The 26,231-nt window shown below is 46.5% G+C and overlaps 1 protein-coding gene across 6 annotated transcripts in view; it reads left to right on the forward strand.

The window, feature by feature from the left end:
* The window catches only part of WDR91 (WD repeat domain 91), a 194,654-nt gene that overhangs the window by 155,009 nt on the left and 13,414 nt on the right, over positions 1–26,231 (forward strand). For all 6 annotated transcript variants that reach the window (XM_085651980.1, XM_085651984.1, XM_085651979.1 and 3 more), the window contains one exon: positions 21,514–21,622. In XM_085651980.1, the coding sequence (XP_085508106.1) occupies positions 21,514–21,622 (109 nt within the window). The remainder of the gene's footprint in view (positions 1–21,513; positions 21,623–26,231) is intronic.

The following is a 26,231-nucleotide window of genomic DNA, read 5'->3' on the forward strand; positions in this document are numbered from 1 at the left end:
AAAGATGTCTCATAATACCAATTCCATTTGCAATATGCAGGGTAAGGCGTATGGCAGAGTGCAATACTCTCATTGTCCTCTAGGCCACATTTTTCCATCTCGTAATTGTGTCTTTACAGTCAGAATTAAAAGTTATTTTTTAAATTGGGTCTTCAGACTATCGATCTTGGATTGATCAGTCTGATTTACATTTGTATCCAGAGTTTTACTGGTTTGAATATTTGGAATGTTTTTAACCTACCCATTTGGGGGTTCTAAGATCTCCTTGGCAACAAGCTGTAGTGGTTGTCACACCCCCTTCAGAGAAAAGGAAAACAGACCGATGTCTCTCACTCTTCCCTATGAGTAGTTGGGCATATCCAGATTCTGAGTTGTACGAGTCCAAAAACCTTGTCAGTGAAACCATTCTGCATGGAATTATACATAAATGTATTTTTAGTAATTTCTCTAATTATTTCTTCCAAAACATGTACTTATCCGCGCATACTTTTGAAAGAAAATGGGCCTCCAGTTGGATAATCGCTCTTTGCATCTTCCCTCCAGTAATCAGTCTTCGTGCTTGTCTCTTCCAAATCCTTTGTTCTCGCCATTCCCTCTCTCCAGTGATTTGCTATTGGGAAAAGATGACGAGGGAGGGGGTTGTTGAGCATTCTTTCATATCAGAAACCTGCCTGAAAAGTAACAAATATTTCCAACTTTGCTTCCTTCGGCCTTACAAATCTGTTCTGTGCGCGGCCGGATGGACTGCCAACTTTAATCACCTAGAGGCAGCTTGTTAGACAATAAAATGGAAGATTCTCTCTGCTGTGTATTTATTTATTTTCTTAGCACAACTATTTGTTTGCTAAAATAATATGGAGATCATGTACACTCTCTTAGTGATCATCATCGTTCAATACTTGTAGTTCTCTGGGACGTTAGCCTTGCACGTACAAACTCTAAAGCATTAGTGTGTCTCATGTTTATCATAGTAGTGGGCCTGATTTGTATGTAACATGCTTGTATTATCAGAAACAGCCCTACCAGACACGTCACATATATTGCAAACTAGTTCTTATGGCAGAACCCCATTACCTCTTGTATCTGTATGGCGAACTTATGAGAGACAGTCAAGTATATCTGGTGGATGCTAACATCCCTTTCTCCTAGTGCTTTAATAAGGCCATAGGTGATGGGGATTCTGGCATATGCTTTGCCTGGCCACAAATTAAAACATTTGTAAACACTCCCAATTCAAATGAGCCAGTATATAACTGTGTATATCGAAATCTACTTGTAGATTTCGACAGTATCAAAGAGTCTCTATGCACAAAACCATTGTTCCTGACACAAGCTGATGGTAGTTACAGCTCGAATGAGTCGTCGTATGTCTAGTGATGTGCAGTTCAGATCATCATCACTAGGTTCAAAACTAGGTTAAAAACTGAACAATATGGGGATAAAGGTTTGTAGATTTTAGATACAGTCTGCCCTGACTTTAGTAGCTGGAGTATCCTTGGAAGGATCAACGGTTCGGTGGGTATTATTGAACGTAGTGTGAGCTGTGCCTTTAGTTTCAGAAATTTATCAAAATCTAAGGAGTCTAAACCAAACCGTGATTTTAGTTCGGAGAAAGGAGAAGGGAATTTCCCTGTAAAGAGGTCTTTGACTATTTTTATGCCCTTTTCTGACCATTTTTCCCAGAATAACATTTCTCCATCTACCTTCAGGTGTGGGTTGCGCCATAGAGAGGCTAAGTTTGATTTTTACTACTGACATTTGATCCAGACGCTGTAGGGCCCTTTTAGTATTTTGAATGATATATTTAGAATGAGGGATGGAAGAGATATCCATGGTTAGGAGAGCAGCCATAGCCCTACATGCTGGAATTGTAATGCTCATGTTGGTGATCTAGCTCACATGCTCTTCCCATGCCCCATCCTACAAACATATTGGGACAAAATATACAAGTGTATAAACAAAACATTCAATATCGACCCCCCAGGGAATTCTCCTATATCCTTCTGGGATTCCTAGACCCAATGCTATCGGATGAGAATGACCGCTACCTGTTAGATCTATGCTTACACTTGCCTGCAAAATAGTACTTAATAAATAGAAGAACTCCAAAGAAGTCTCCTTCAGAATGTGGCAAGAATGGTTGTCCTTTCTTAGAGGGGCTGATAATATCTCTCTACACTCTTCGCCCTGGGGCCCCCCATATAGGAAGTTATGGAGGTCCCTTGACGCCTTTTCCTTTAAATATGACCCTTCGTGAAACTCATAAGTCCCAACAATCCAACACATACACTCTACTGTACCTCTTGATGACTACCACTGCACTATCACCCTCCCTATGGATCTCGTCCACGAACATTAGTTTTTGCACTTAGGATATCTGTTGTTCTAACATGTTACCCTTATAGTGCACCATATACAACATTTTAAGTCCTCAATAGCACGCATGCAACGTAACTTTATCATAGAACGGCTGAAGAATGTGTGTGAGATACATATATATATACCACCTGTATCTCTAACTTAACTGCAATTCCAACTACCACTTATTTAGTATCCTCTTGGCATTTTCTTCCTTCTTCTTTTGTAGTTCTTCCTTGCTTTTTATTTTAATTTTCAGTATATTTGTTATCATTGCTATTATTATTATTAGTATCATTTACAATGTTCTTTTCTTGAAAACCCAATAATAATAATTTGAAAATAAAAAAAACTGAACAATATGTTTAAAAATCATACTTAACAAGACTTGGCAAAGCAATATGTCTCACTGTTTTAAAAATGCCCACATAATATATAGGCAGTTGCAAACCTTATACCAATTGAATAATCACAGCAGTGATCGCAGTCACTTTTTCTTGTGGTTTAAAGTTTCACTCAGGAGAATGATGTATTCTCTGTAATATATTGCCGTAGTCCACAAACGTCCCATCACTTCTCAGATGCGACAAATCCAGCAGTTTGTGTACAACTGATTGTATGCATGCTAAACAAATGCTAAACAAACAATGCCAGCATGTGTTTTTTTTTTAAATCCTTTGCACTATCCATACAGCACCAGCAGACTTTATTTTCTCTCTCATTTTCTTATTTCTCTTTTGATGGCTTGCCACCTTCTTGCGTATGTCCCAACCCTGGAGCATAGCCTCTTTCTGATTCTTTTGGTCGGGTGATCTGTACCTTTTCACTACTCACATTTGTAGAGCTATTTTTTTCATTTTCATTCCACCCCATATTTATTTATTTATTTATTTAGTTATTTAGGGCCTCATGTAGGTAGCGTACCAGTTACCACTTCTTAAATACCGAGCCGTACCGACTCGGTATTTAAGAAGTGGTAACTCGTATGTAGGTAATGAGTCGGTAATTTTTACCGATTCGTTACTAGTCGGTGATTACCGAATCGGTATTTACCGATTCGGTAATGAGGCATACCTTCCCATTGATGGGAAGGTATGCCTCATTACCGAATCGGTAAATACCGATTCGGTAATGGGGGGAACACATACAAGGGTGGCAGGGTGTCACATTGACACCCTGTTGCACCCCTGTTTCGGCCATGTGTGCACATGTGGCACACATACATGCCCTAAGGGCATGTATGTATGCCACATTGCACACTGCTACGCGCGTAAAAATGCATTTACACATACATTCATTATTTACCACCAACTATAAGTTGGTGGTAAATACCGACTCATAAACACACACACACACTCCCCCTACATCTCGATTTTGCTTTCGGAATGTACCGAATCGGTAAAATTACCGATTCGGAAAAGTTACCGATTCGGTAACATTACCGATTCGGTATTATTACCGAATCGGTAATTTTACCGATTCGGTAAATTCCGAAAGCAAAATATGTCCCCCTACATACCAATGGCCAAAATACCGGTCGGTAACGGTATAATTACCGAAAATCGGCCGTTACCGACCGGTATTTGGCTTCCTACATGAGGCCCTTAGTGTCTTATATAGCGCAAACAAGACCCAGAAAAGGGTATCAGAGCGCTTCACATATACATAGAAATGTTGCATTGAACAGTACCAGAGCAGATCAAAAGTATTTATATATAGCATTGAAGTATTAAACATTGCAATAGACATCTATACATGTAGTTACTTCGATGGACAAGAGAGGCGAGGAGAGAGAGAAAGAAAAAAAGAAAAGTAGATAGAAACATTTGTACAATCATTAATACAATAAGAGTAGCGTAGGTTATAGCTTATCATATATTTGGGATTGATATTGTTATTCTCAGTGTGACAGTAGGGGAAGCAGTCTTCATGCAGAAGTTTCCGTGCGAGTACGGCTCATCACGATGTGCCTGGTGAGAGAGTGAGGAACTTCACTAGAGCCTGGTAATAAATGAGATTACATAAAGACGTACTCCCCCCGGCTTGGGTGGGTAGAGTGATTGTCTGAATGAGGCTTCTAGGACATGTAATGTGCGGGTTGCTGCGGATTAAGGGAGGAATTTGCTCATTAGGAAGGACTTAGCTTTTTTTTTTTTTTTTTTTTTTTTTTTTAAAAGACCTTTATTGTTGTGATTGCCAATACACAGCTTTGGCCTACAACCCCTCGGGCCGGCCGCGTAGTTGCATACATGTACGTTGTCTCATCTTAACACAGCCCATTGCCGTCAACCCGGGGGTACGGCGGCGCTAGCAGGTGCATTAGTATCACCAGTTAGGGAAGGAGAATGCAGGCCTCATTTTTCTGTGTGCAGCCATAAACAAGCGGAGAACCCCCAATGGCGCCAGCGCCTAACGATCAACTAATCCCCCCCTCCCCCCCAAACTCCCTAGAACCAGTCACCACTCGAACCGCATAAACACTCCGTACCCATGGGCGCCCGCGGCACCCGCTTTCAGCACCAGGAGCAACAACATCGTGTGAGTCCTATATAGCCCCTGCGTCATCCTGCTCGACGGCAGGCGGCTCGCAAATGCCACCCCTAAAGTCATTCCATTTGGACCATACTTCCCCCCATTTCCTGGGGCACCCTCTTGCCATATATACAGTCTTTTCTCGCAGCATGCACCAATCCATGTCGCCTTGCCAGTCCGAGAGTTTTGGTGGAGTAGGGCTTCCCCAGAGTCTGGCAATGTTCCTTTTTGCCACCATTTGACCAAGCGTCACCCAAAGCCTTCCCTTCGGTGGCAGGTCCGTTGGCTCCCATATGTTAAGGAGACACCTCTTGGCCTCCGGGCGAATTTCCACCTCCCATACCTCTTCCATACACTTTACCACCCTTCTCCAATAACGTTGAATCTGAGGGCAGTCCCACAACACATGGAAAAAGGTACCCGTACCCCCACATCCCCTCCTACAAAGAACTGTGTCCGCCCTACCCATTTTGTGTAGCCTAGTACAGGAGAAATAAATTCTGTGTAAAAGCTTGAGTTGGATCAGGCGCAGCCGGGCAGATATCGCGACCTCCCTAGGGGAGGCTAACGCATAGAGCCATTCCTCGTCGTCTATCTCAAGCCCGTCAGCGACCCACTTTTCTCTGAGGGGCAGCAGCAGATCGGGGGAGTTGTTAATTAGTTTTTTGTATGTGAGGGAGATGGCGTGTTCTGGGAGATACCCATCCAGTAACCTATCTTCCAACGGGGAGGCTGGCGGTGGCTTAGTTTCGGGTGTAATGTTGGCCTGTAAGGAGTGCCGCACCTGCAGGTATCGAAAGTATTCAGTGTGTGCCAGCTCATATGTGTCCTGCAGTTGGGCGAACGTGCGGATCCCCGTGGGGCCCCAGATGTCTCTGATTTGGTAGATGCCTATCAAGTCCCAGTTGCGGAAGCCCTTCGTGCGTCCAAGATTGGCAAGTTGTTCAGACGCCCAGAGTGGTGTGGCTAGCGTTAGGACTCCCGCCCATCCGAACTTCCTATTGGCCATGCGCCAGACTTGTACCGAATGAAGGGTAGGACCCGTGAGGCCATGTGTACCTCGTTTGGAGTAGAGTGCTCTCTCGTAGTTCCCGCCGGGAAGCAGCCATCTATCCATACCGAACGCTGGGTCGTTTCCGTCGCCGTATGTCCCGTGGTTGATCGCTGTGAGATGGGCCGCCCAGTAATACTTACGAATGTCGGGGAGGGCTATACCACCATCGTACCACCCCAATGTGAGTTTAGTCAACGAGATTCGGGGCGACCCCGCCCATATGAGGTCCCGCAGCGCTGCATCAATCGCCGCAAAGTAGGTGTTAGGGACTAAGTCGGGATAGTTTTGTAGCGCATAAAGGAACCGTGGCAACCCCAGCATCTTGAATAAGGCTGCCCGGCCCAACAAAGACAGTGGCAGGCGCTGCCAGGCCTTGGCCTCTCTCTGCAACCGAACCAACGGTGGCTTGAGGTTGCGCTCGTACATCAGGGTCTTGTCAGTCGTGATGAATATTCCCAGGTACCGAAAACCGTCTTCCGCCACCCTGAGAGGGCACGCATCAGGGAGCCTCGGGGGGTCGCCCCGCAAGACGTAAAGATGTGATTTGGCCCAATTGATCCGGAAGCTAGAGTTACGCCCGAAACTCGCAAATATGTCGAGTGCCACAATGAGTGACCTGCGCGGCCTGCAAAGGTATAAGAGAATGTCGTCGGCATAAAGGGATATTCTGTCCTCCCACCCCTCCGTCCACGCTATACCCCGGAGATCTACGTCCTGCCTTATCCAGGCCGCGAGCGGCTCAAGGGAGAGGGCAAAGAGAAGAGGAGAGAGGGGGCAGCCCTGCCTAGTCCCTCTGGCAAGCGGGAACACCTCGGACAATTTGTTGTTGACCAGTGCCTGCGCTAGGGGCTCGGTGTACAAGAGACGCACCCAGGCTATGAAGTGAGGGCCAAATCCGAATTTATGCAGGACCGCGAACATGTAAGGCCACTCCAAGGTGTCGAAGGCCATTGTGGCGTCTAGGGAGACCACCACCGCATCTTCCTGCAGTCTGTGGCGCTGCCCCAGAACGCCGTGCAACCGTCTGATGTTAAGGGCCGTGTTACGATGGGGCATGAAGCCTGATTGGTCCGGATGGACCAACGAAGGAAGCACTGCCTTGAGCCTGTTGGCAAGCGTCTTTGCCAGTTTTTTGGGCTCCGCGTTGAGGAGCGAGATTGGCCTGTAGGAGGCACAGGAGTCTTTGGGTCTCCCTTCTTTAGGGAGTGCCACTATAGTCGCGATGCGCTGGTCGCGGGGCAGGACCCCCTTCTCCTTGCTTCGATCGAACATGAGTTTCAAGTATTTGCTAGTGACGTCCTTAGCTTCTTTTTTTAATGTAGAAGTAGAGGAGATTTTCCTGATGCCTGGTGGGAGTGAGTTCCATATTCTAGGTGCCACTCCGGAGAAGGCTCTGTCGTATGTTCTTTTCTTACGGAAGAGAAGAGGTTTTAGACGAAGAGCATCTGCACTCCGTGAGAGTCTGCTTCCTCCAGAGATCGAGATTTTCTGTGCTAGGTACAGTATGAGAGTGCATGTGTTCTTAGTTCACTGTTTTGGTACTGATTCCCCCCCAGTTTCCTGTGTGGCCTACCATCAGCTTGTCTGTAAGAGCACAGCAAGATGGATGTGTTTCCAGGGGTGTGGCTGAAGAACAGACTATAACGGTTGTTCTTTTTAATCTCTTGCATTCCACAAATTGCATGAAAGCTCATGCTTTGGCACACAAATGCATTTATGGCGCTGGCAGAAGAGCCATCTGCTACACTCACTCAGATGGTGTCTGAGGCGGAAGATGTACTTGGCATAACACTTCTCCTGGAGGTCCATAAATCTGCTCTCTGGGCTTAAAAAGAGGACAAGTGGCTGAATGCTGTAGAAAATAAATTAGAATTGTACCTTTTCATTTAGACATTTTCTGATTCTTTTTAAAAATGTGTTAGGAGTTTCACGAGTGAAATGTATTTGAAAAATAAACCATGCCATTTATAAAGATTGAAAGTACTTAATTCACTGTACAATTTTTTAGAAACCATCAGAAATCTGTTAGTTTTTCCATCCAGTATTTTGAGATTTCTTATTTGTTTTACTGTTTTGAACAATACGTTACAGACAAACATTGGCAAAGCCAACATCTCAGCAATCACATTATAAAGGTGGGGCCTATAGGCTTTGCCAATGCTTGTTTTCGATAAGATAGCTATGTGTCCCAGATCTGTGTTTGTCATAGCACTTTGGCTTTTATTCAAAGTAGTCTTCTAGCTGTTTAAAGTCACTGAGTCCACTTTACCACAAATGGGTGCCCCCTTGTAGCTGCCTTGATGTCCTATAAGGCCTAGGGAAGCTCTTAGCACTCAAATTATAGAGAACAATGGTATGTTTGAAAATGTGCACAGAACGCTCCTTTTGTGCTGTGAGGCTGAAATTATTAAAACATTCAAAGAGACTGGCTTCTGTTACTCATTTTTAAAATTCTATTGTTTCAGTTTAGATTAAACCGATTAAAAATTGTTTTTACACACACTTTGATCTTTTTATATTATTACGTCTTTTTTACTTACACACCGACCCACAAAAAATAATGATACAACTGTGTCAATTCATGTCAAGCAGAACACTGAGAACTGCAGTTATTTAATTAGACTTCACTTTCTTCATCTGCAGAAGCAAAAGCACAATGGATGACTATTGGCCCTATGATTATTTTTCCGATTTGTTCTACATAGAAGAGTGATTAGTGCATCTGTTTTGTACGTCTTCTCTGCAGGAACATAAGTGCCTCAGTTTTGACTAAATATGCCAGGAAGAATGAGGGGGTTATGCACCTTTGTGAATTTGCAGATGATGTGAAGTGTATGTGTGTACATTTAACACTGAGTGTAATTGTTTTGTGTTTATCGGTGCATGTATCTGTGCATGCATGATGATGTGCTTATCTGTGCATGCAAAAGACCCCAAAAGTGCATTTCCCCATATACCTTCTAACACATTTTTCCTGGCACAGTTGCACAGTCCACGGGAAAGCTCCAGGTCTGTGCAGCTCTTGAGTGAAACCAAAATACTCCAAAGGCAGAACAAACAAAAGAATAGGGAGGGTCAGTCCACCAGCCCCCCCTCCAAATCCTCGTAGTCTTCCTACTTATCATCATGAACACCCAGTCAGAGGCAGGATTTGCCATTATCTGCCCCACTGGCAGTCCATAACATGGGACAGGTGGGTTTGTCTGATTGTCCAAAGGGGCTACTCCCTTCGAGACTATCCCTCCCTCCATGCCACCCACTTTCATGAGGCTGAGGGAGGACCACCTATTTCTTCTCCGCCAGGAAGTGTTGGCTGTTTTGGCCAAAGGAGCCATAGAGAGAGTGCAGGGTCGTGGTTGCTATTCCTGCAACTTTCTGGTGCCCAAGAAGAATTGAGGCCTTTGTCCTATCCTCGACCTACGCTCTCTCAATTTCTTCCTCAAGAAGGAGAATTCAAGATGCTCACTCTGGCTCAGGTCCTGTCTGCACTAGACTCTAGATACTGGATGTTCGCTTTGGACGTTCTTGCCTACTTTCGCATTCTCGTTCTGCCTGCACACAGGCGTTACCTGCGATTCACGGTGGCTGGCTATTGAAGGTGGGCTCCCACCGCCAGACTTTGGCAGACCTCCTTCATTCCCCTAGGTTCTCTGTCATTGTCCCAAAGTCATACCGAACTCTCTCTCAGACGCTCCCTTTCATCTGAGCTATTCTGGACATAGTGCAGTTTCGGGCCTATCCTCTGAAGAGCAAGTCCAGGATATTTGGGCTATGATAATGATGGGTCAGCCTCTATCCTTGTTTTTGGTGAGACTGACTCTGAGGCTGCTGGCCCTCATGGCCTCCTGCTTGTGACACTTGCCCGTTGGCATATGCAGGCTCTGCAGTGGGACCCTTCTCGCTTCCACAGCCAGATCAGACAGTAGTGACAGATCCTAGGAAGGGGCAGCCGTCTAGGAGAAGTGAAGATCAGAGGACTCTGGTCTCTAGCAGAATCCGGACTCCACATCAACCTGTTGGAGCTCCATCGATTCGATTGGTATTGAAAACCTTTCCATCCTCCATCCAGGGAAGGCTAATGCAAACGTTCACAGACGACAACACCGCCATGTGGTACTTCAATAAGATGGGCGCGGTAGAGTCATTGACCCTGTTTCAAGAGGCGCTGTATCTCTGGACGTGGCTGGAACAGAAGGGTATATCCCTGGTGGTTCAACGTCTGGCGGTTTCTTTGAATGCCAGAGCAGACTAACTCAGCTGAAGATGCCCTAGCGGATCACAAATGGCGTCTTCATCCAGGGGTGTTGTAAGGTCTTTTTCAGCAGTGGGGAGAGCCTTAGTTAGATCTGTTCGTCACTGCAGAGAACATGCAATATCAACAGTTTGCGCACTGGAGTTTCCAAGGTGGCTCTCGCTCGGAGATGTTTTTCGTCTCAAGTGGAGCTCAGGCCTCCTGTACACATTTCTACCCATACCACTTCTGCCCAGAGTTCTAAAGCAGATCAGGAACGACCAGACGCAAGTCATCCTTGTGGACTGAGCATGTAGAGTTTGGTATCCCGAGCTAGTGAGCATGGCCATTGGTCCTCCCATCAGGCTGCCCCTTCGGGAGCATCTTCTGCGAGGATTTTCCACTCTAACCTGTCAATGCTCGGCCTTCTTGCATTGAGATTGAGCGGAGACAGTTGATAGCCTTTGACCTTTATCCCGAAGTCTGTAATGTTGACTTGGCAGCTGGGCATCTTTCTTCCAAGACTGCTTACTCCTGCCGTAAATTTGTTGCATGGTGTTTAGTCAGGCACATTGATCCCCTTTCTGCCTCTCTTTGTCAGGTGCTCCTGTTTGTTCTTTCTCTTGCCCAGCAGGGCTCTGCTCTGGGCACTGTTAAGCGATATCTATCTCCAATTTCAGCTTTTTTACAGTTGCTTGTCCAACCTTCCCTTTTCTAATCATCTATTGTACAAAGGTTTTAAAAAAGGTTTGCAACATTTGGTCCCTCTCACTCCCTTCATTATGTCCCAGTGGCGTGGCGTAACGAAACTTGAGGGCCCCCCCTGCAAAGCACATAAGGATCCCGCCCTCCCTGGCCCACCACCTAGCACTTTTGCTGAGGGGGCCGTCGCCACACTGCAGGGGCTGTGGGGGCTTATATTACATCACTGGAAGGTTCTCAATGTCATCCTCACCTTCCTTCTGTGAGCTCCCTTTGAGCCTCTGCACAATCGTCCACTCAGGCTTACCATCATAACAGCCTTTCTTGTGGTAATAATATCTCTCTGGAGGGTCAGTGAGTTTCAGGGCTTGTCATTCAAGTCTCCTTATCTTCACATCTACCCACACAAACTGGTGCTATGTACAAGAGCTTCCTTTCTTCCAGAAATGTGAACTTGGTCCGCAGACCCACCTCCAGGAAGGTATTACTTGGGTATCTGTTCTAAGGTAAGGAATTTATGGCCAGAAGTCTCTATTAGACAAACAAGTTACTTACCTTCGGCAACGCCTTATGTGGTAGAGACTCTATCTAGCTGCAGATTCCTTACCAACCCACTCATCCACCCCGCTCTGCGAACGGATTTCAAGGGACAAAGTATTTCCCTTTCAGGGCCCTAGCTTTACACACCAGTGGTCTGTTTACTTTGTGGCGCTGCACTTCTGGTGTGGAAAGTCATGAAAAGTTACTGATGTCAGCGTGCATGGGTAGCCACTACATACACAGCGCAAACATCACTTCCGGCACGGACACCGCTGTTGACACCACCTTCAGGCACACAGGGGTACTGCTCATGAAAAATGTCCGGATAGTCTGACGACTGGGATTAATTCTAAGGTAAGGAATGTGCGGCTAGAGCACGGGTACTCATAGTACGGCCCGCGGGCTGCCAGCGGCCCGGCAAGCCTTCCTTAGCGGCCCGCGGACCTTGCAGACATCATACACCTGTGTTTTTTTTATATCACCGGTTGCGAGCTATGGGGGCCGGGCGATTCTTTTAAAGACCATTCGCTTGTTAATGAGGCTTTGCTGTATTTCACCCTGCATCTCCCCTCTGATTGAGTGGAGATGCAGGGGCGCTAAGAAGAGGTGAAATACAACAAAGCCTCATTAACAAGTGAATAGTCTTTAAAAGACCTGTGAAGTACTTGGGTGCGGCAGCTGTGTGTGTTCCCGGGAAGCTGTCTCAGCGCGGGCTGAGGTGACAGAGGGTGAGGAGGACAGCAGGGTGAGGTGATGGAGGGCAGCAGGGAGTGAGAGCAGGGGGTGAGGTGACAGGAAGACCGAGTGCGACAGAGGGAGGGAGAGGGGGAAGACCGGGAGAGGGGGAAGACAGGGAGAGACAGAGACCGAGGGAGGGAGACAGAGGGAGAGGGAGGGAGGGAGACAGAGGGAGAACGGAGGAGGGAGGGAGGGAGACAGAGTGAGTGAGACAGGGAGAGAGGGAGAGGGAGGGAGACAGAGAGGGACAGAGACAGAGAAAGGGAGACAAACAGTGATTGAGAGAGAGCTAGAGGGAGGGAGACGAAGAGAGAGAGAGAGAGAGGGAGGGAGAGGGAAGGAGGGAGACGGAGGGAGGGAGACGGAGGGAGAGAGAGAGAGAGGGAGAGAGGGAGACAGAGAGAGAGGGTGACAGTGAGTGAGACAGAGTGAGTGAGACAGAGTGAGTGAGACAGAGTGAGTGAGACAGAGGGAGTGAGACAGAGGGAGTGAGACAGAGGGAGTGAGACAGAGGGAGTGAGACAGAGGGAGTGAGACAGAGGGAGGGAGACAGAGGGAGTGAGACAGAGGGAGTGAGACAGAGGGAGGGAGAGAGACAGAGAGGGAGGGAGACAGAGAGGGAGGGAGACAGAGAGGGAGGGAGACAGAGAGGGAGGGAGACAGAGAGGGAGGGAGACAGAGAGGGAGGGAGACAGAGAAAGGGAGACAAAGTGAGTGAGACAGAGGGAGAGAGAGAGTGATCGAGGGAGGGAGACGGAGAGAGGGAGGGAGGGCGACGGAGAGAGGGAGGGAGGGAGACAGAGAGAGAGGGACGGGGACAGAAAGAAAGGGAGACACACAGTGAGTGAGACAGAGAGAGAGGGAGGGAGACGGAGAGAAAGAGAGGGAGACAGAGGGAGCGAGAGAGAGAGAGAGAGGCAGGGAGACTGAGGGAGGGAGGCAGAGGGAGGGAGGGAGACAGAGGGAGACGGAGACAGATGGAGGGAGACAGAGAGAGGGAGAGATAGGAAGGGAGGGAGACAGATGGAGAGAGGGAGGGAGACAGAGAGAGAGAGAGGGAGACAGAGGGAGGGAGACAGAGGGAGACGGAGAGAGAGAGGGAGGGGAACAGAGAGAAAGGGAGACAAACAGTGAGTGAGACAGAGGGAGGGAGAGAGGGAGGGAGGGAGGGAGACGGAGTGAGAGGGAGACACAGAGTGAAGGAGGAGACAGAGAGAAAGGGAGACAAACAGTGATGGAGAGAGAGATAGAGAGAGGGAGGGAGACTGAGAGAGAGAGAGAGGGAGAGAGAGAGAGAGGGCGGGAAACAGAGAGAGGGCGGGAGGGAGATAGATAGATAGATAGATAGATAGATAGATAGATAGATAGATAGATAGATAGATAGATAGATAGATAGATATAGATGTGTGAATGCCGGGTCTGGTGGCTCAGTGGACGAAGGCATCCGCTGCAGGGGCCTGTGTTCAACCTCATGGTCATAGTTTTTTTTTTTTGCTCTAGCCCTGCCCCCACCCCCACTGGCCCCGCCCCCACCGGTGCGGCCCTCATCCAGAAACCACACTGTAAATTTTTCCCCTGAAAGTTTGTGAGTACCCATGGGCTAGATAGAGTCTCTACCACATAAGGCGTTACCAAAGGTAAGTAACTTGTTCGTTTGAGCCAATGCACAGCTGGCCTTTGTTCCTCATGACTCTCAAAACAGCCTTCCTTAAAACTATAACATCAGTTTTCACGTAAGTGAGCTATGGACTTTATCTGTTCATCCACCATATACTACAATTTTTCCAGACAAACTGGTGTTGCGAACTAGGGTGCCATATTTGCTGAAAGTTTTAACGCCCCTTCATGTCAGACACCAAACAGTTCACTCATCGGAACACTAAAATTGAATTAAGGTCATTGACAAATTGTAACTCCAGAATTGTGTACTGCGACACAGGAGTCACATCAGATGCAATGTCAGAGGAGCTCCTTTCATGGTACACCACCAACTTCAACAACATCCAACAGAGGAAATGCGCTGGCACTTGATTGAACACTGGCACTGCCCGACTCCAGAGGAGGAACTCTATTACAGATTTTGATGAAAAAGGAACTTAAATAGATTGGCCGCGTAGATTCCGTAACAAATTGACTAAATAATGCAAAGAACTGGAGATAGACTCAGCTGCACTTTTTGAAGAAAAAAAAGCTTCCTTTACTACTGTATGCAAATGCATATTCAGCTTCTATGTATATCTCTGTGCAGGGAGCAATGTTCTATGCATTTGGTTACTTCAAAACATGATTTGGTGGGAGTGTATCCATATTGTTTAACTGTACATTCTTTACTAAACTGAATGTAACTTTTTATCTGTGGTCTGTACATCTGATCATACCCTAGGAACTTACTTCTCTATTAATTTTAGTCTTTAATGGTTTAAAACTACACTTGGTGTTTTGAGAATTCGTAATTTAACTTATAAATATGTCCATGACACGTTGTATGAACTAGCCGTACAACTTGTTTTTCAGTATTTTCTGCCCCACGGACACCGTTCCGGGCCACGTGCACGCTATGCGTGTTACAAGTTATAATAGGAGCTCACCCGCAACCGCTCTGCGTCTGACGGCTGCAGCGCTTGTACATGAGTACTTTGTCCACTAGATGGCACAATAGTACAATATTGCCCGTTTTTGCTATTTCTTGGAACATCTGAGTATATTTCTCTTGTTTATTATCTACAGACTTCCGAATGTGTGATCATTTGTTGGTCATCCAGAGCGGGTGCTTTTTCTCAAGCAGGCCTGTTTTGTTTCTTCTAAATATTCATATTCGGTCCCTTGAGAGTCTTTTTGTGACTATTATTCCACAATTCGAATTGGTTATCTCTGTAGTTGGTTCTACAGTGGGTCAAGCCATATAAGGTGGTCATGATGCAACAGAATCTAATCTTATTGGCACTTTCTAGGATGAAACGGCACACTTTTCTAGGGTGATATATTGGTACCACAAGGTGACCAGCCCTTGCATTCTTGGTAAATAATATTTTTACGCCCCTGTAGATATAATATGGTTAACTGATACTAGTTGTTTGCGAATTGGTTGATTGCAGATCCGTAAGTTGATGGATTGCATGCGGCAAGAGATAATTCCTTGTGAACTTGTAATGTAATGTAATGTAATGTAAAAAATTCTTGTAAAGCGCAACTTACACCGGACGGTTTCTTGGCGCTAATCACTTACTTGAGAAGAGGCGCAAAAGGGGAGAAAAGAGTGCTTATGTATAAATGCTGCGGAAAAGGTGAGTTTTAAGAAGAGACCTAAAGTGAGGGTAAGAGGGGGAAAGTCTAAGTTCCAACGGAAGTGAATTCCAAAAGGAGGGAGCCAGGAAAGAAAATCTGAGGCCTCCGTGTTTCTTGCGCCTAAACCTGGGCGTCTGGAGGAGCGCATGGTGAGAGGACCGGAGGTGCCTAGGGGGAACGTAGGGGTGCAGGAGAGAGGAAATGAAAGAAGGGCCAATGCCGGCCACAGATTTATGGGTCAAACAACCAAGTTTGAATTTGCAACGCTCCGAAACAGGAAGCCAGTGAAGGGCTTTGAGCAGAGGTCAAACGTGAAGATGTTTGGGTTGATGATAGATCAGGCGGGCTGCTTGGTTCTGTATCAGCTGTAATCTTTTAATTTGATATTGTGGGATGCCTACATACAGGGCGTTGGCATAGTCAATCCGAGAGATGACTAATGCCAACAGTGCCAGGGTGAGAGCCTCGGTGGTCAAGAAATGAGCTATTTTCCGGATCTTCCTAAGCTGGAAAAAGCAAGAGGACACAGTGGCACTGACCTGGTGTTTCATTGAAAGATCATGGAAAATGTAGACTCCCAGGCTTTTCACCTTGTCAGCCGGACAAGGAGAGGGGCCAAGGGAAGAGGGCCAGAAAGTAGATTTCCAAGGGTTGGATAGGCCTCCGACAAGAACAAGCTCCGTCTTGTCGGGGTTAAGTTTAAGATGGTGAGCGCCCATCCAATTACTGATGTGACAGAGGGTGAGCTGAAAGTCTTGGATCGCTTCGTCCGAGGAGTCAAGATTGAAGACAAGCTGAATGTCATCTGCATAATTAAATGCAGTGACATTCCTTCCCCGGAGGGAGCGAATAAGGGGAGTGAGATACAAATTAAATAGAAGTGGTGACAGAGACGAACCCTGCGGAACGCCGCAAGTAAGCTTCATTTTGTCAGCCGAAAACTGGGAGAGTCGGACAGATTGGTGGCGGTTCGTCAAGAAGGAACAAACCCAACTGAGGGCCGTCCCACTGATGCCCGCCTCTTTGACACGGTCGACCAAGATGGTATGGTCGACCGTGTCAAAGGCCGCTGATAGATCTAGAAGAATCAGAGCTTGACTAATATTAGAGTCGGCGCCTCTACGGAGTTCCTCCATGACAGAGAGGATAACCGCCTCCGTCGAATGAACAGGTCTAAACCCAGCTTGCTGGGAGTCTAAGAAGTTGGACTCTTCAATAAAAGAGCTGAGGACACTGGTCACATGTGTCTCGAGTACCTTACTCAAGTAAGGGAGAAGGGAGATGGGACGGAAGTTACCCATAACTGCGGGGTCAGCATTAGGTTTTTTTAGTATGGGAACCACCTCAGCGTTCTTGAACTGGCTAGGAACCACACCGAACAGAAGAGAATTGTTCAGGAGGGCTAGCGGAGGGGCGGGGCAGGCCGAAAAGGCAGCACGAAGAATCGCAGGGGGGCAACAGTCCGTGGGAGAGCCAGATGAAACTTTTTTAAGCAGGGAAAGAAAATCTACTTCTACTATAGGGGGAAACTGGGTTAGGGAATGGAGATTAGAGAAGGGAATGGTCTCTGTGGGGGGCATCACCGGGGATCCAGAGAAGATACTATTTTTAATTTTGCTGATTTTGTCTATAAAGAATTGATTAAGAGAGTCACATAGAGCCTGGGAAGGAAGGGGTTCAAGAGTCACCCTGTCAGGATGTGAGAGCTCCTCCCAAATGGCAAAAATTTCTTTAGATTTTTGCGCAGAATTAAGAATTTTTGTGGAGAAGTAAGCAGTTTTGGCGGCTGAGATAGCCTGTTTGTATTCGCCAGAAAGTTTTAAAAATTGTAGTTTTTCTGAGTGGTCGTAGTTTCTACGCCAACGGCGCTCGGCTTGGCGGAGTCCCAGTTTTAAAGATTTAAGGCTGTCCGAGAACCATCGATGTGCGTCATGAGGGCGCTTAGTTCTGATTAGCTTGAGGGGGGCAACCTTGTCACTGGTGGACTCTAGCCATTTGACAAGTGCGGCTTCTTGGGAGTCTATGGAGCCGGGACTGGGTGGAACCGAAGATGTTAAGGAGGTAAAAAATGAGTCGAGGTCTGCTTTATTCCAGTTGCGGGCCAGGAGGCTAGGGCCTCGGCTGCGGCGGAGGCGGTGGAGGGACCAGAAGAGAGAAAGAAATTAAGGAATGATCCGACCAGTGACAAGGTGAAATCATGAGCGACTTAATTCCAAGATTGTAGGTCCACACTTGATCAAGGATATGGCCCTTAGAGTGAGTGGCCGTGTGGACGTGTTGGAGGCCATTGAGCCCACTTAATAAGTCGGTGAAGGCCAAGGAGAGAGAGCTTTCATGGGCGTCTGACGGCCAGTAGTTAGTCTCCCAGAACCAGGAGTTTGGAATAGTTGATGGTAAGCTGGGAGAGTAGGTCGCCAAAGAGCGAGGGAAAATTTGGCATAGGTTGGGGGGGCGATATACCAGAACGCAGGTAAGGGGAGACACCGAGGATTCAAAACGGATGGCTAGGTAGTCGACCTGGGGAATATTGGGTAGGGAGAGGGAGGTAAACCTAAGGGGGAGTTTGATAATGGCGGCTACGCCGCCACCAGGTTTCCCCGCTGGACGGTTGGCTTGAAGGATATAATACCCAGGTGGAATGGCTGCCAAAATATCAGGGGAGGAATCCTCGTTCAGCCAAGTCTCCGTTATGAGTAGAATATCGGGTCGGTCTGAGTCCAGGAGGTGGCATATGTCAAGTTGATGGCTGACTAACGACCGAGTGTTAAGATATATGATTGCTAATTCCATATTAGCAGGTGCCTGAGCGGACAAAGATTTGGGGGGAGGGGAGATGACTGTGTTCAGGGGTAAGGGAAGACAGAAGAGTCCTGAACTCAGGGAAAGTCCTGCGGGCTTGGAGAATGCCTAGTTGTTTTAGTTTTAAATAACTAGTAGCAACCAGCGGCCAAGGTTTGTGTAAGGAAATTAGGTCCCTAGGGGAATAAGATGGAAATTGGGCAGAGTGACAGGCCCCAGGCCCCAACCGGCCGCGGACGGGCGCAGACGGGCTTGCCTTTGGCGCGCCGTCGGCGCGCCTTTGGCGCGCCCGCTGCGCCGTCTAGGGAACATAGTCATTTTGTAGGGAAAGAGGAGGGTGGGAGGCAGCCGCAACTACAGCGCTACCCCTGCCTTCTCCCAAGATGGCGGCCACCCTGAGCTTAACCCAATGGCAGGTGTCCCAAGCAAAGACGGAGTCCGGCCAGGAGGGGAGCTGAGGTGGGAGTGAAGCGGGATGGCAAGGATGTCGGTAGTGCCAAGTACACTGTGCACAAGGTAAGGATTTAAAGTTAAAAACAAACAGAAAAGCGAGCGTGTACAAAATTCACAGGAGGCGAACAGTAACACGCCACGCAGCGCGCAACACACGATTATTTAAAAAAAATACACAGCGTTGCACTCACACGGCCCCCGGCTTTCCGCCTCAGGGGTATTCACACAAGTAATCTGTGCGGGTGTGAAAGAGCGAGCATTAAATAGCCAGGGAGGGCGGGAGGCAGCCGCAACTAGAGCGCTACCCCTGCCTTCTCCCAAGATGGCGGCCACCCTGAGCTTAACCCAATGGCAGGTGTCCCAAGCAAAGATGGAGTCCGGCTAGGAGGGGAGCTGAGGTGGGAGTGAAGCGGGATGGCAAGGATGTCGGTAGTGCCAAGTACACTGTGCGCAAGGTAAGGATTTAAAGTTAAAAACAAACAGAAAAGCGAGCGTGTACAAAATTCACAGGAGGCGAACAGTAACACGCCACGCAGCGCACAACACACGATTATTTAAAAAAAATACACAGCGTTGCACTCACACGGCCCCCGGCTTTCCGCCTCAGGGGTATTCACACAAGTAATCTTGACCTATGGGGAGGGGTAAAACTGTTTCTGACAAATCTTTAGCCAGTGTACCTTTATTTTGTGTATCTGCAATGGGTGACTTTTTATTATTTGATAATTGTAGGTGGCTACCAGTATGGTCCTGATGAAGACACCTCAAAGTGTTTCAATAGGGGTCGAAACATCGGCGTGTAAATGTTGACTTTAACGAATGTTTACAGTTGACATTGGAATTTGTACGGCTATTCTGAGTCTATGTTCAAAGAGACATTTAGGTTTTTAATTTAACATTTCTTGGTTTCATATAGTATTGCACACTGTTGTTCACCATCTTTCACTAAGCACGATCAATGCACCGTTAGTTTGGAGCACCTACTTGTGATACTGTTGATGTAGGAATATGTATGTGTGTGTGGGTGCGCGTGTGTGTGTGTGTGTGTGTGTATAGATATATGTACAACAATGAAACAACTGATTTTTAAGATCACCAACCAGATTGCATCCTACAGTTCTCTGGATTTCCAAATCACCAACCTGGTTGCATCCTACTGTTCCATAAAAAGCATAGGCTCTGAGTCTCTTTCGAGGGAACCAGTGTTCATTGTATAACATCTATACCCAGGTTCCTAGGGACACCGGATTGCCCAGTATTGTGTTTATGATTGCCCTTTCATGTCAGACATCACCATTGCCATCCGGCTTCTTTGCTCCACCTCACTCTTCGAAAGAGGACAACAGACTCCACCACTTGGATCTAAAAAGAGTTTTGAGCTTTGAGATCGATTGTAAAAAAGACCATCAGGTGGACAACAAGCTCCTATTGGGGTTCACTGGGGTGGAAAAGGGTAAGGCAGTGCAGAAAATGACCATATCGAGGTGGATAGTTCTCTGTATGAAGATCTGCTATGCATCTGACAAGAAGCTGACCCAGAAGAGCTAAGGGCAGATTCGACCAGAGCCAAGGCTGCTGCCTGTTCTGGTCATTTGTCAAGCTGTGATTTGGGTGTCGCTCCATATGTTCATGAGGAACTACGGCCTTGATAGCCAGGTCCGGGGGGGGAAGGGTATTTTACCCGCTCAGTCCTGGCAGTTTTCTCGAGCTATTACACAAACTCATCATCTGGGGAGATGCTGCTTTCATATCAATTCAGAAGGGGAGGTTTTTTTCTCAAGGGGAGGAGTCTGCAGTAAGAAGTGTCCATCTGAAGAACAAGATACTTACATTCCATAATACTCTTTCAGGTGGATACTCTATCTCACCACAGGTCAGTTGTGAAAATCTTAGTGTTTATTAGAAAAGTATGATTTAGGATTATATGATGTGTATTGGAATTACAGATTTGCATGCTGTCCACATGGTGTGCACATCTTAGACCTCAAGGCCTAGTCCTAATTTGAAAGGTGCAGGTTGTGGTCCTTAGTTTTCTTAGTGGTTTGCCGACCATGTGACGTAACTGCTTAGGTGACTCCTAAGGCTAATGCCTTGCTAAGTCTTCCAGTAGTGAGGTGGACAGATGGAACACCATTGTCCTAACGGTCCACAGAATCTATACATTTGGTGGAGGCTGAAGTATATTGTGATCTGTGTGTATATGTGCACAAAGTCTCCCTCCAATGGGAGTATTTATTGAGTCTTAGCCGTGAACCTTCCCAGCTCATAACTTGTCTGCAGCTGCAGAATAGATAGTGCTATGTAAGCCACTCTGCTTTTGTTTTTGTGCCTTATATAACAAAACTGATACGTTTGTGGTGTTGAAGAGCGAACCTGCCAGACAAATGGGTAAGAAATCTTTGTGCTCAGGGTTATGCGAACATGATCCTGGCTACAAGTAAATAAAATAGGCAACAGGTGTCATCTCTCTCAGCCAGTACAGGTGTTTTTAGATGTCTGAGAAAAGAGTTTGGGGAGGTGGGCTACATATGTTCATCCTTCCAGAGTGTAGGACTTACTCTTGAAGTATTCCTGCTTTGTGAATGGGTCAGTCGTTTTCCAGAGTCTGCTCTATTGGACCAAGAAGCCATCTGAAAATGTATTTGTACTGTACCAGTGGTCTTCCCTTTTATAGAAATATAGTCTCTCATCTGTAGAGATAAGATACTTGAAATCGAAATGCAAGCATGACAAAGGCTCATGAGATTTTGCTTTGGGTCGGTGAGGACGTACAGTTGAAATAAAAACCTGTAAGCATGTCTTTTCATTTTCTCTGTCACAGTTACACTTTTCCCTTGAACCAGAACCCATTGCCATAAATTGCACGGCCTTCAACCACAACGGGAACCTTCTGGTCACTGGTGCAGCTGATGGTGTGATCCGACTCTTTGGTAAGAAGGTTTCTGTCATTGGAAGTCTGCTGCAGTATAATGTTCAAAGCCTGATCATAGACCTACACTTAATGTTACATTACTCCCCTCCCACCATTTCAGATCTAAATACATTAATCTTCCATTAAAATCCCAAGATCATCTGGACAAGTAGTTTGAACTCTTCCTTCACCCCCAAAATAAGACCAGTGGTAGAAGGTTTGTAGAGCATATAACCGTTACCATCACCTTTGTACATATTACGCCTGATAGTTGCCTAGAGAGCTCTATTGCTGAACATCTGCAGTGATACCTCAGCTGCTAGTAAACTTTACTTTATCCCCACAAGAATGACGCCAGGTCAGACATCAAGTAGCAGACACGCTCACTTATCATTATCAATCAATCAATCAATCAATCAATCATAGCATTTATAAAGCACAGTACATACCCGTGAGGGTTTCAAGGCGCTGGGGGGGGAGGGGACGATGCTATTGTTCGAAGAGCCAGGTCTTGAGGAGTCTCCTGAAGGTTACGAGGTCTTCGGTCTGCCGCAGGTGGATGGGGAGGGTGTTCCATGTCTTGGCGGCGAGGTGGGAGAATGATCTGCCGCCGGCAGTCACTCTTCGGATGCGGGGGACGGTGGCGAGGGTGCGGTCTGCGGAGCGGAGCTGGCGGGTGGGGGTGTAGAGGCTGAGTCGGCTGTTGAGGTACGCTGGTCCAGTATTGTGGAGTGCCTTGTGTGTGTGGGTGAGGAGCTTGAAGGTTATCCTCTTGTTGATGGGGAGCCAGTGCAGGTCTCTCAGGTGGGGTGTGATGTGGCTGCGGTGGGGGATGTCGAGGAACAGGCGTGCGGAGGCGGTCTGGATGCGTTGGAGCCGTTTCAGGAGTTTGGCCGGGGCTCCTGCATAGAGTGCGTTGCCGTAGTCCAGTCTACTGCTGACGAGGGCCTGGGTGACCGTCCTTCTAGTTTCGGTGGGGATCCACTTGAAGATCCTGCGAAGCATGTGGAGGGTGTTGGAGGAGAAGACGGCGTTGAACTGCTTCGTCATGGAGAGGTGGAGTCGAGGATGACCCCTAGGTTGCGTGCGTGGTCGGTAGGTGTAGGGGGTGCTCCTAGTGCAGCCAGCCACAAGGAGTCATCCCAGGCCAAGGGGGTGGGTCCGAGGATGAGGACCTCTGTCTTGTCCGAGTTCAGCTTCAGTCGAATGTCTCTCATCCAGTCGGCGACGGCCTTCATTCCTTCGTGGAGGTTGGTTTTGGCGGTGTGGGGGTCTTTGGTGAGGATCAGCTGGGTGTCGTCGGCGTAGGAGATGATGTTGAGGTTGCGCTGTCGTTAGACGTGAGCGAGCGGTGCCATGTCGATGTTGAACAAGGTTGGGCTGAGGGATGAGCCTTGGGGTACGCCGCAGATGATCTCGGTGGCTTCGGAGCGGAAGGGGGGGAGGCGGACGCTCTGAGTTCTACCAGAGAGGAAGGAGGCGGTCCAGTCCAAGGCCTTCTCTTGGATTCCGGCGTCGTGGAGGCGTGTTCTTAGTGTGCGGTGGCAGACCGTGTAGAAGGCGGACCTGCAGATGATGAGCACAGAGCTCTGGGAGAAGGGTCAGAGCTTCTTCTTAAAAAGTGGAAAAAAGTATTAGTTCTCACAATTATTATGTTAACGAATAACATGAAAAACTCTAAACTTGTTCTGCCCTACTAGGACTAATTTTAGATGTATTTCAGAAATCCTATTAAGGGGTTATACTCTACTTATACATGAAAAACCGTGCCACAGAGGACAAATATTTAATACAAGCGTCGTTCATTAGTGCATAGTTAGGGGGGGACTCAGAAGGGACTTCAACACTTTACTCCCGTGCTTTAGTCATAACTCCTAAACAACTGTGACAGATGATTTCCCTGCTTAAATGTAGCTCACTTGAATATGCACAATTGCCAAGGGGATTTATAGAAGAGGTGAATCGGCGGGAAGAGCGTCTGATATGTCGGATTATACTGTTGAATGCTGTGAACTCTCATCCCCATAAGCAAACCTTCCATCGAGAGCCCCAAACTAGAAAGATTTTTACAGAGTTTTGCTCTCAGAGGTGATCAATTCAAACATAGTTGTGTTCGTTCAGTGACGTTGTTGACTGGATGTTCCGGTATTTATTTAGAAGTCATCATGTAATTCATTCTGGTTTCCCTTTTTTGAGAAAAGTGCACGACAGCCATTTTGAGACCATCAGAAAATTCAATTCCCATCCGTACATTATAATCAGTTAAATTGCTTCATGGTGCCACCGCTTGAAATGAACTGGAAAGTTGTAGGGATCTTGCAGTGTTCGGTTTTGGAAGATAAGTGGGAAAGTCACCTTGAAGAAATTTATGGCAAATGGCCAAGGAAGGATGAAATAGTATCAAATAATTGGCATGGGGTCAGGGAAAATGTGAAGGAGCACTTCTCCACAGATCATATTAAGAGTATTATATCAAATTTAAAATTAACACGAGCAGCAGGTCCTGACAATCTACCAGCAGTTGTTATAAAAACGAATCCAGAGTGGTGGGCCGAGTTCTTTTCGAAGATGTTTCAGAGGATACTAATTACAGGAATCCTGCCAGATAGCTGGAAAGGGGCGATTATTAGGCCAATACACAAAAAAGGCGATGTAGATGATCCAAAAAATTATCGCTTCATAAACCTCCTGGATATAGGTGAAAAAGTATTCTCTAAAGTAATCCTAGGTATGCTAAAGGATTGGGCATATCATAACCAGATAGTACCCCCAGAACAGGGAGGATTTAGAGAAGGACATTCGACGGTGGACCACTGTTTTGCTCTCTGGGCCATAGCGCGGAAGTCAATAGAACAGAGGGGTAATTTATTCTGCTGCTTTGTGGACTTCCGCGTGGCTTTCGATCTTGTGAGCAGAGAGCAGAAGTGGACAACCCTGACAGGGTATAAAATACAGGATGATCTTTTGGCCTTGATCCAGGCCTTACATGCTGAAAATTGGGCCCAGATAATTTTGGATAAGGAGGGAGGATCCAAATTGGAAATGGATTGAGGCAGGGGTGTGTACTTGCCCCCTTACTTTTTTCCCTGTTCATAGCAGATTTACCTCAAAAATTAAGAGAGGTTAGAGGAGCTAGCCCGAAACTAGGAGGGAACCACGTACCCTGTTTACTATATGCAGATGACCTGGTGATTATGGACCAGACGGAGATAGGTCTCCAGAGAAAATTAAATAGGTTTAAAGACTACTGTGTGAATAAAAAATTAGTAGTGAATATGGAGAAGACAAAAATGTTATGCTTCGGGAGGAATAAAACAAAGTTTTTATGGAATCTTGGTATAGAACGCCTAGAGAGAGTAATGGAGTATAGGTACCTAGGAATGTGGTTTACGAGTAATTTAAAATGGAATACTCCTCTGGAAGCGCTAAAAATGAGGGCAGCGGCCTCTGTGAAGGGCCTAAAAAGATTTAACAGCGTATATGGAGAGATGTCGGATAGGCCGGTTATAAAGGCCTATCTAGCAATGGTCCCGCCACAATTCCTATACGGGATAGAAGTACTTTATCTAAGCGGAAAATCCAGCTGGGACAAAGAAGAGGGAAATATCCTAAAAAGCTTGTTCTCGCTGCCAAAATCATCTATGGTACAAGCAGCAAGACTAGAGCTGGGAATTATCTCTTGGGCCATAACAGCCTGTATGGCACTAATACGCTTCTGGCAGCGCTTAGGGGCAGAGGAGTCTCATAAAGTATCCCAGTGGTGTAAAGCGGAAATTGCCACGAGTGAGCTGTCCTGGGCAAAAGTGGCAAAAACTGTAATAAAGGAAGCGTATGGAGTATTAGGTTTAAGGCTTGACCCGCAGCTAGGCTATCCCCGAATAGACAAGAAAGAACTCAGGTCATTGGGTTTGACACGTCCTGTATACATGACCGGGAGTATCTTTCGCGAAAAACTTCAGTATCCCATATGAGTTTGGCTTGGGAAAAGGATAAACATTACCCGTATATAGATAAAGTGCGAATGGGGATAAATCCCTGTTATATGAATAATGGGGTGAAAAATCTCATGATAGATTATAGCGGGAAATGCACTTGCACTCTGGGGACCCCCTGTGATATTGTACATATTTTATTTGATTGTATGAAATTTTTAGATATACGAAAGGAGATTCTACGTCCAATATTTATAAAATACAGAATAATGAGTAGGACGCAAGCTGTTGAACTTTTAATGGAAATGAGGAACTTAGACATAGCTTGCGCCATGGGGAAATTTATGTGTAAGGTCAAAGTGATTCTTAAGGGCACAGAGTAACCTTTGTATGTGTATGGTAACGTTGTTAAGAGATGGCGCAACTAAGAGATAACAGTACTGTATTTGATCTATCGGAATTATTGGATGTAAAAGTATAAACGTAGGAATTACCCGGTTTTATTAATTTTAGAATATTTTGTAATTTTTTTAAAAAAAGGATATGAAATAATTTAGGCGTGTTGATTATGCGTCATATTTTATATATGTATTTTAACAGATGGAATAAGATGTAATGTATATACTTTTATGGTTGTAACAAACTAAATAAAGTTAAATTGACTGACTGACACTTGAATATGCACAATTGCCAAGG

Source organism: Triturus cristatus, chromosome 4_1 (genome assembly GCF_964204655.1).
Source record: "Triturus cristatus chromosome 4_1, aTriCri1.1, whole genome shotgun sequence".
Lineage (NCBI taxonomy): Eukaryota > Metazoa > Chordata > Amphibia > Caudata > Salamandridae > Triturus > Triturus cristatus.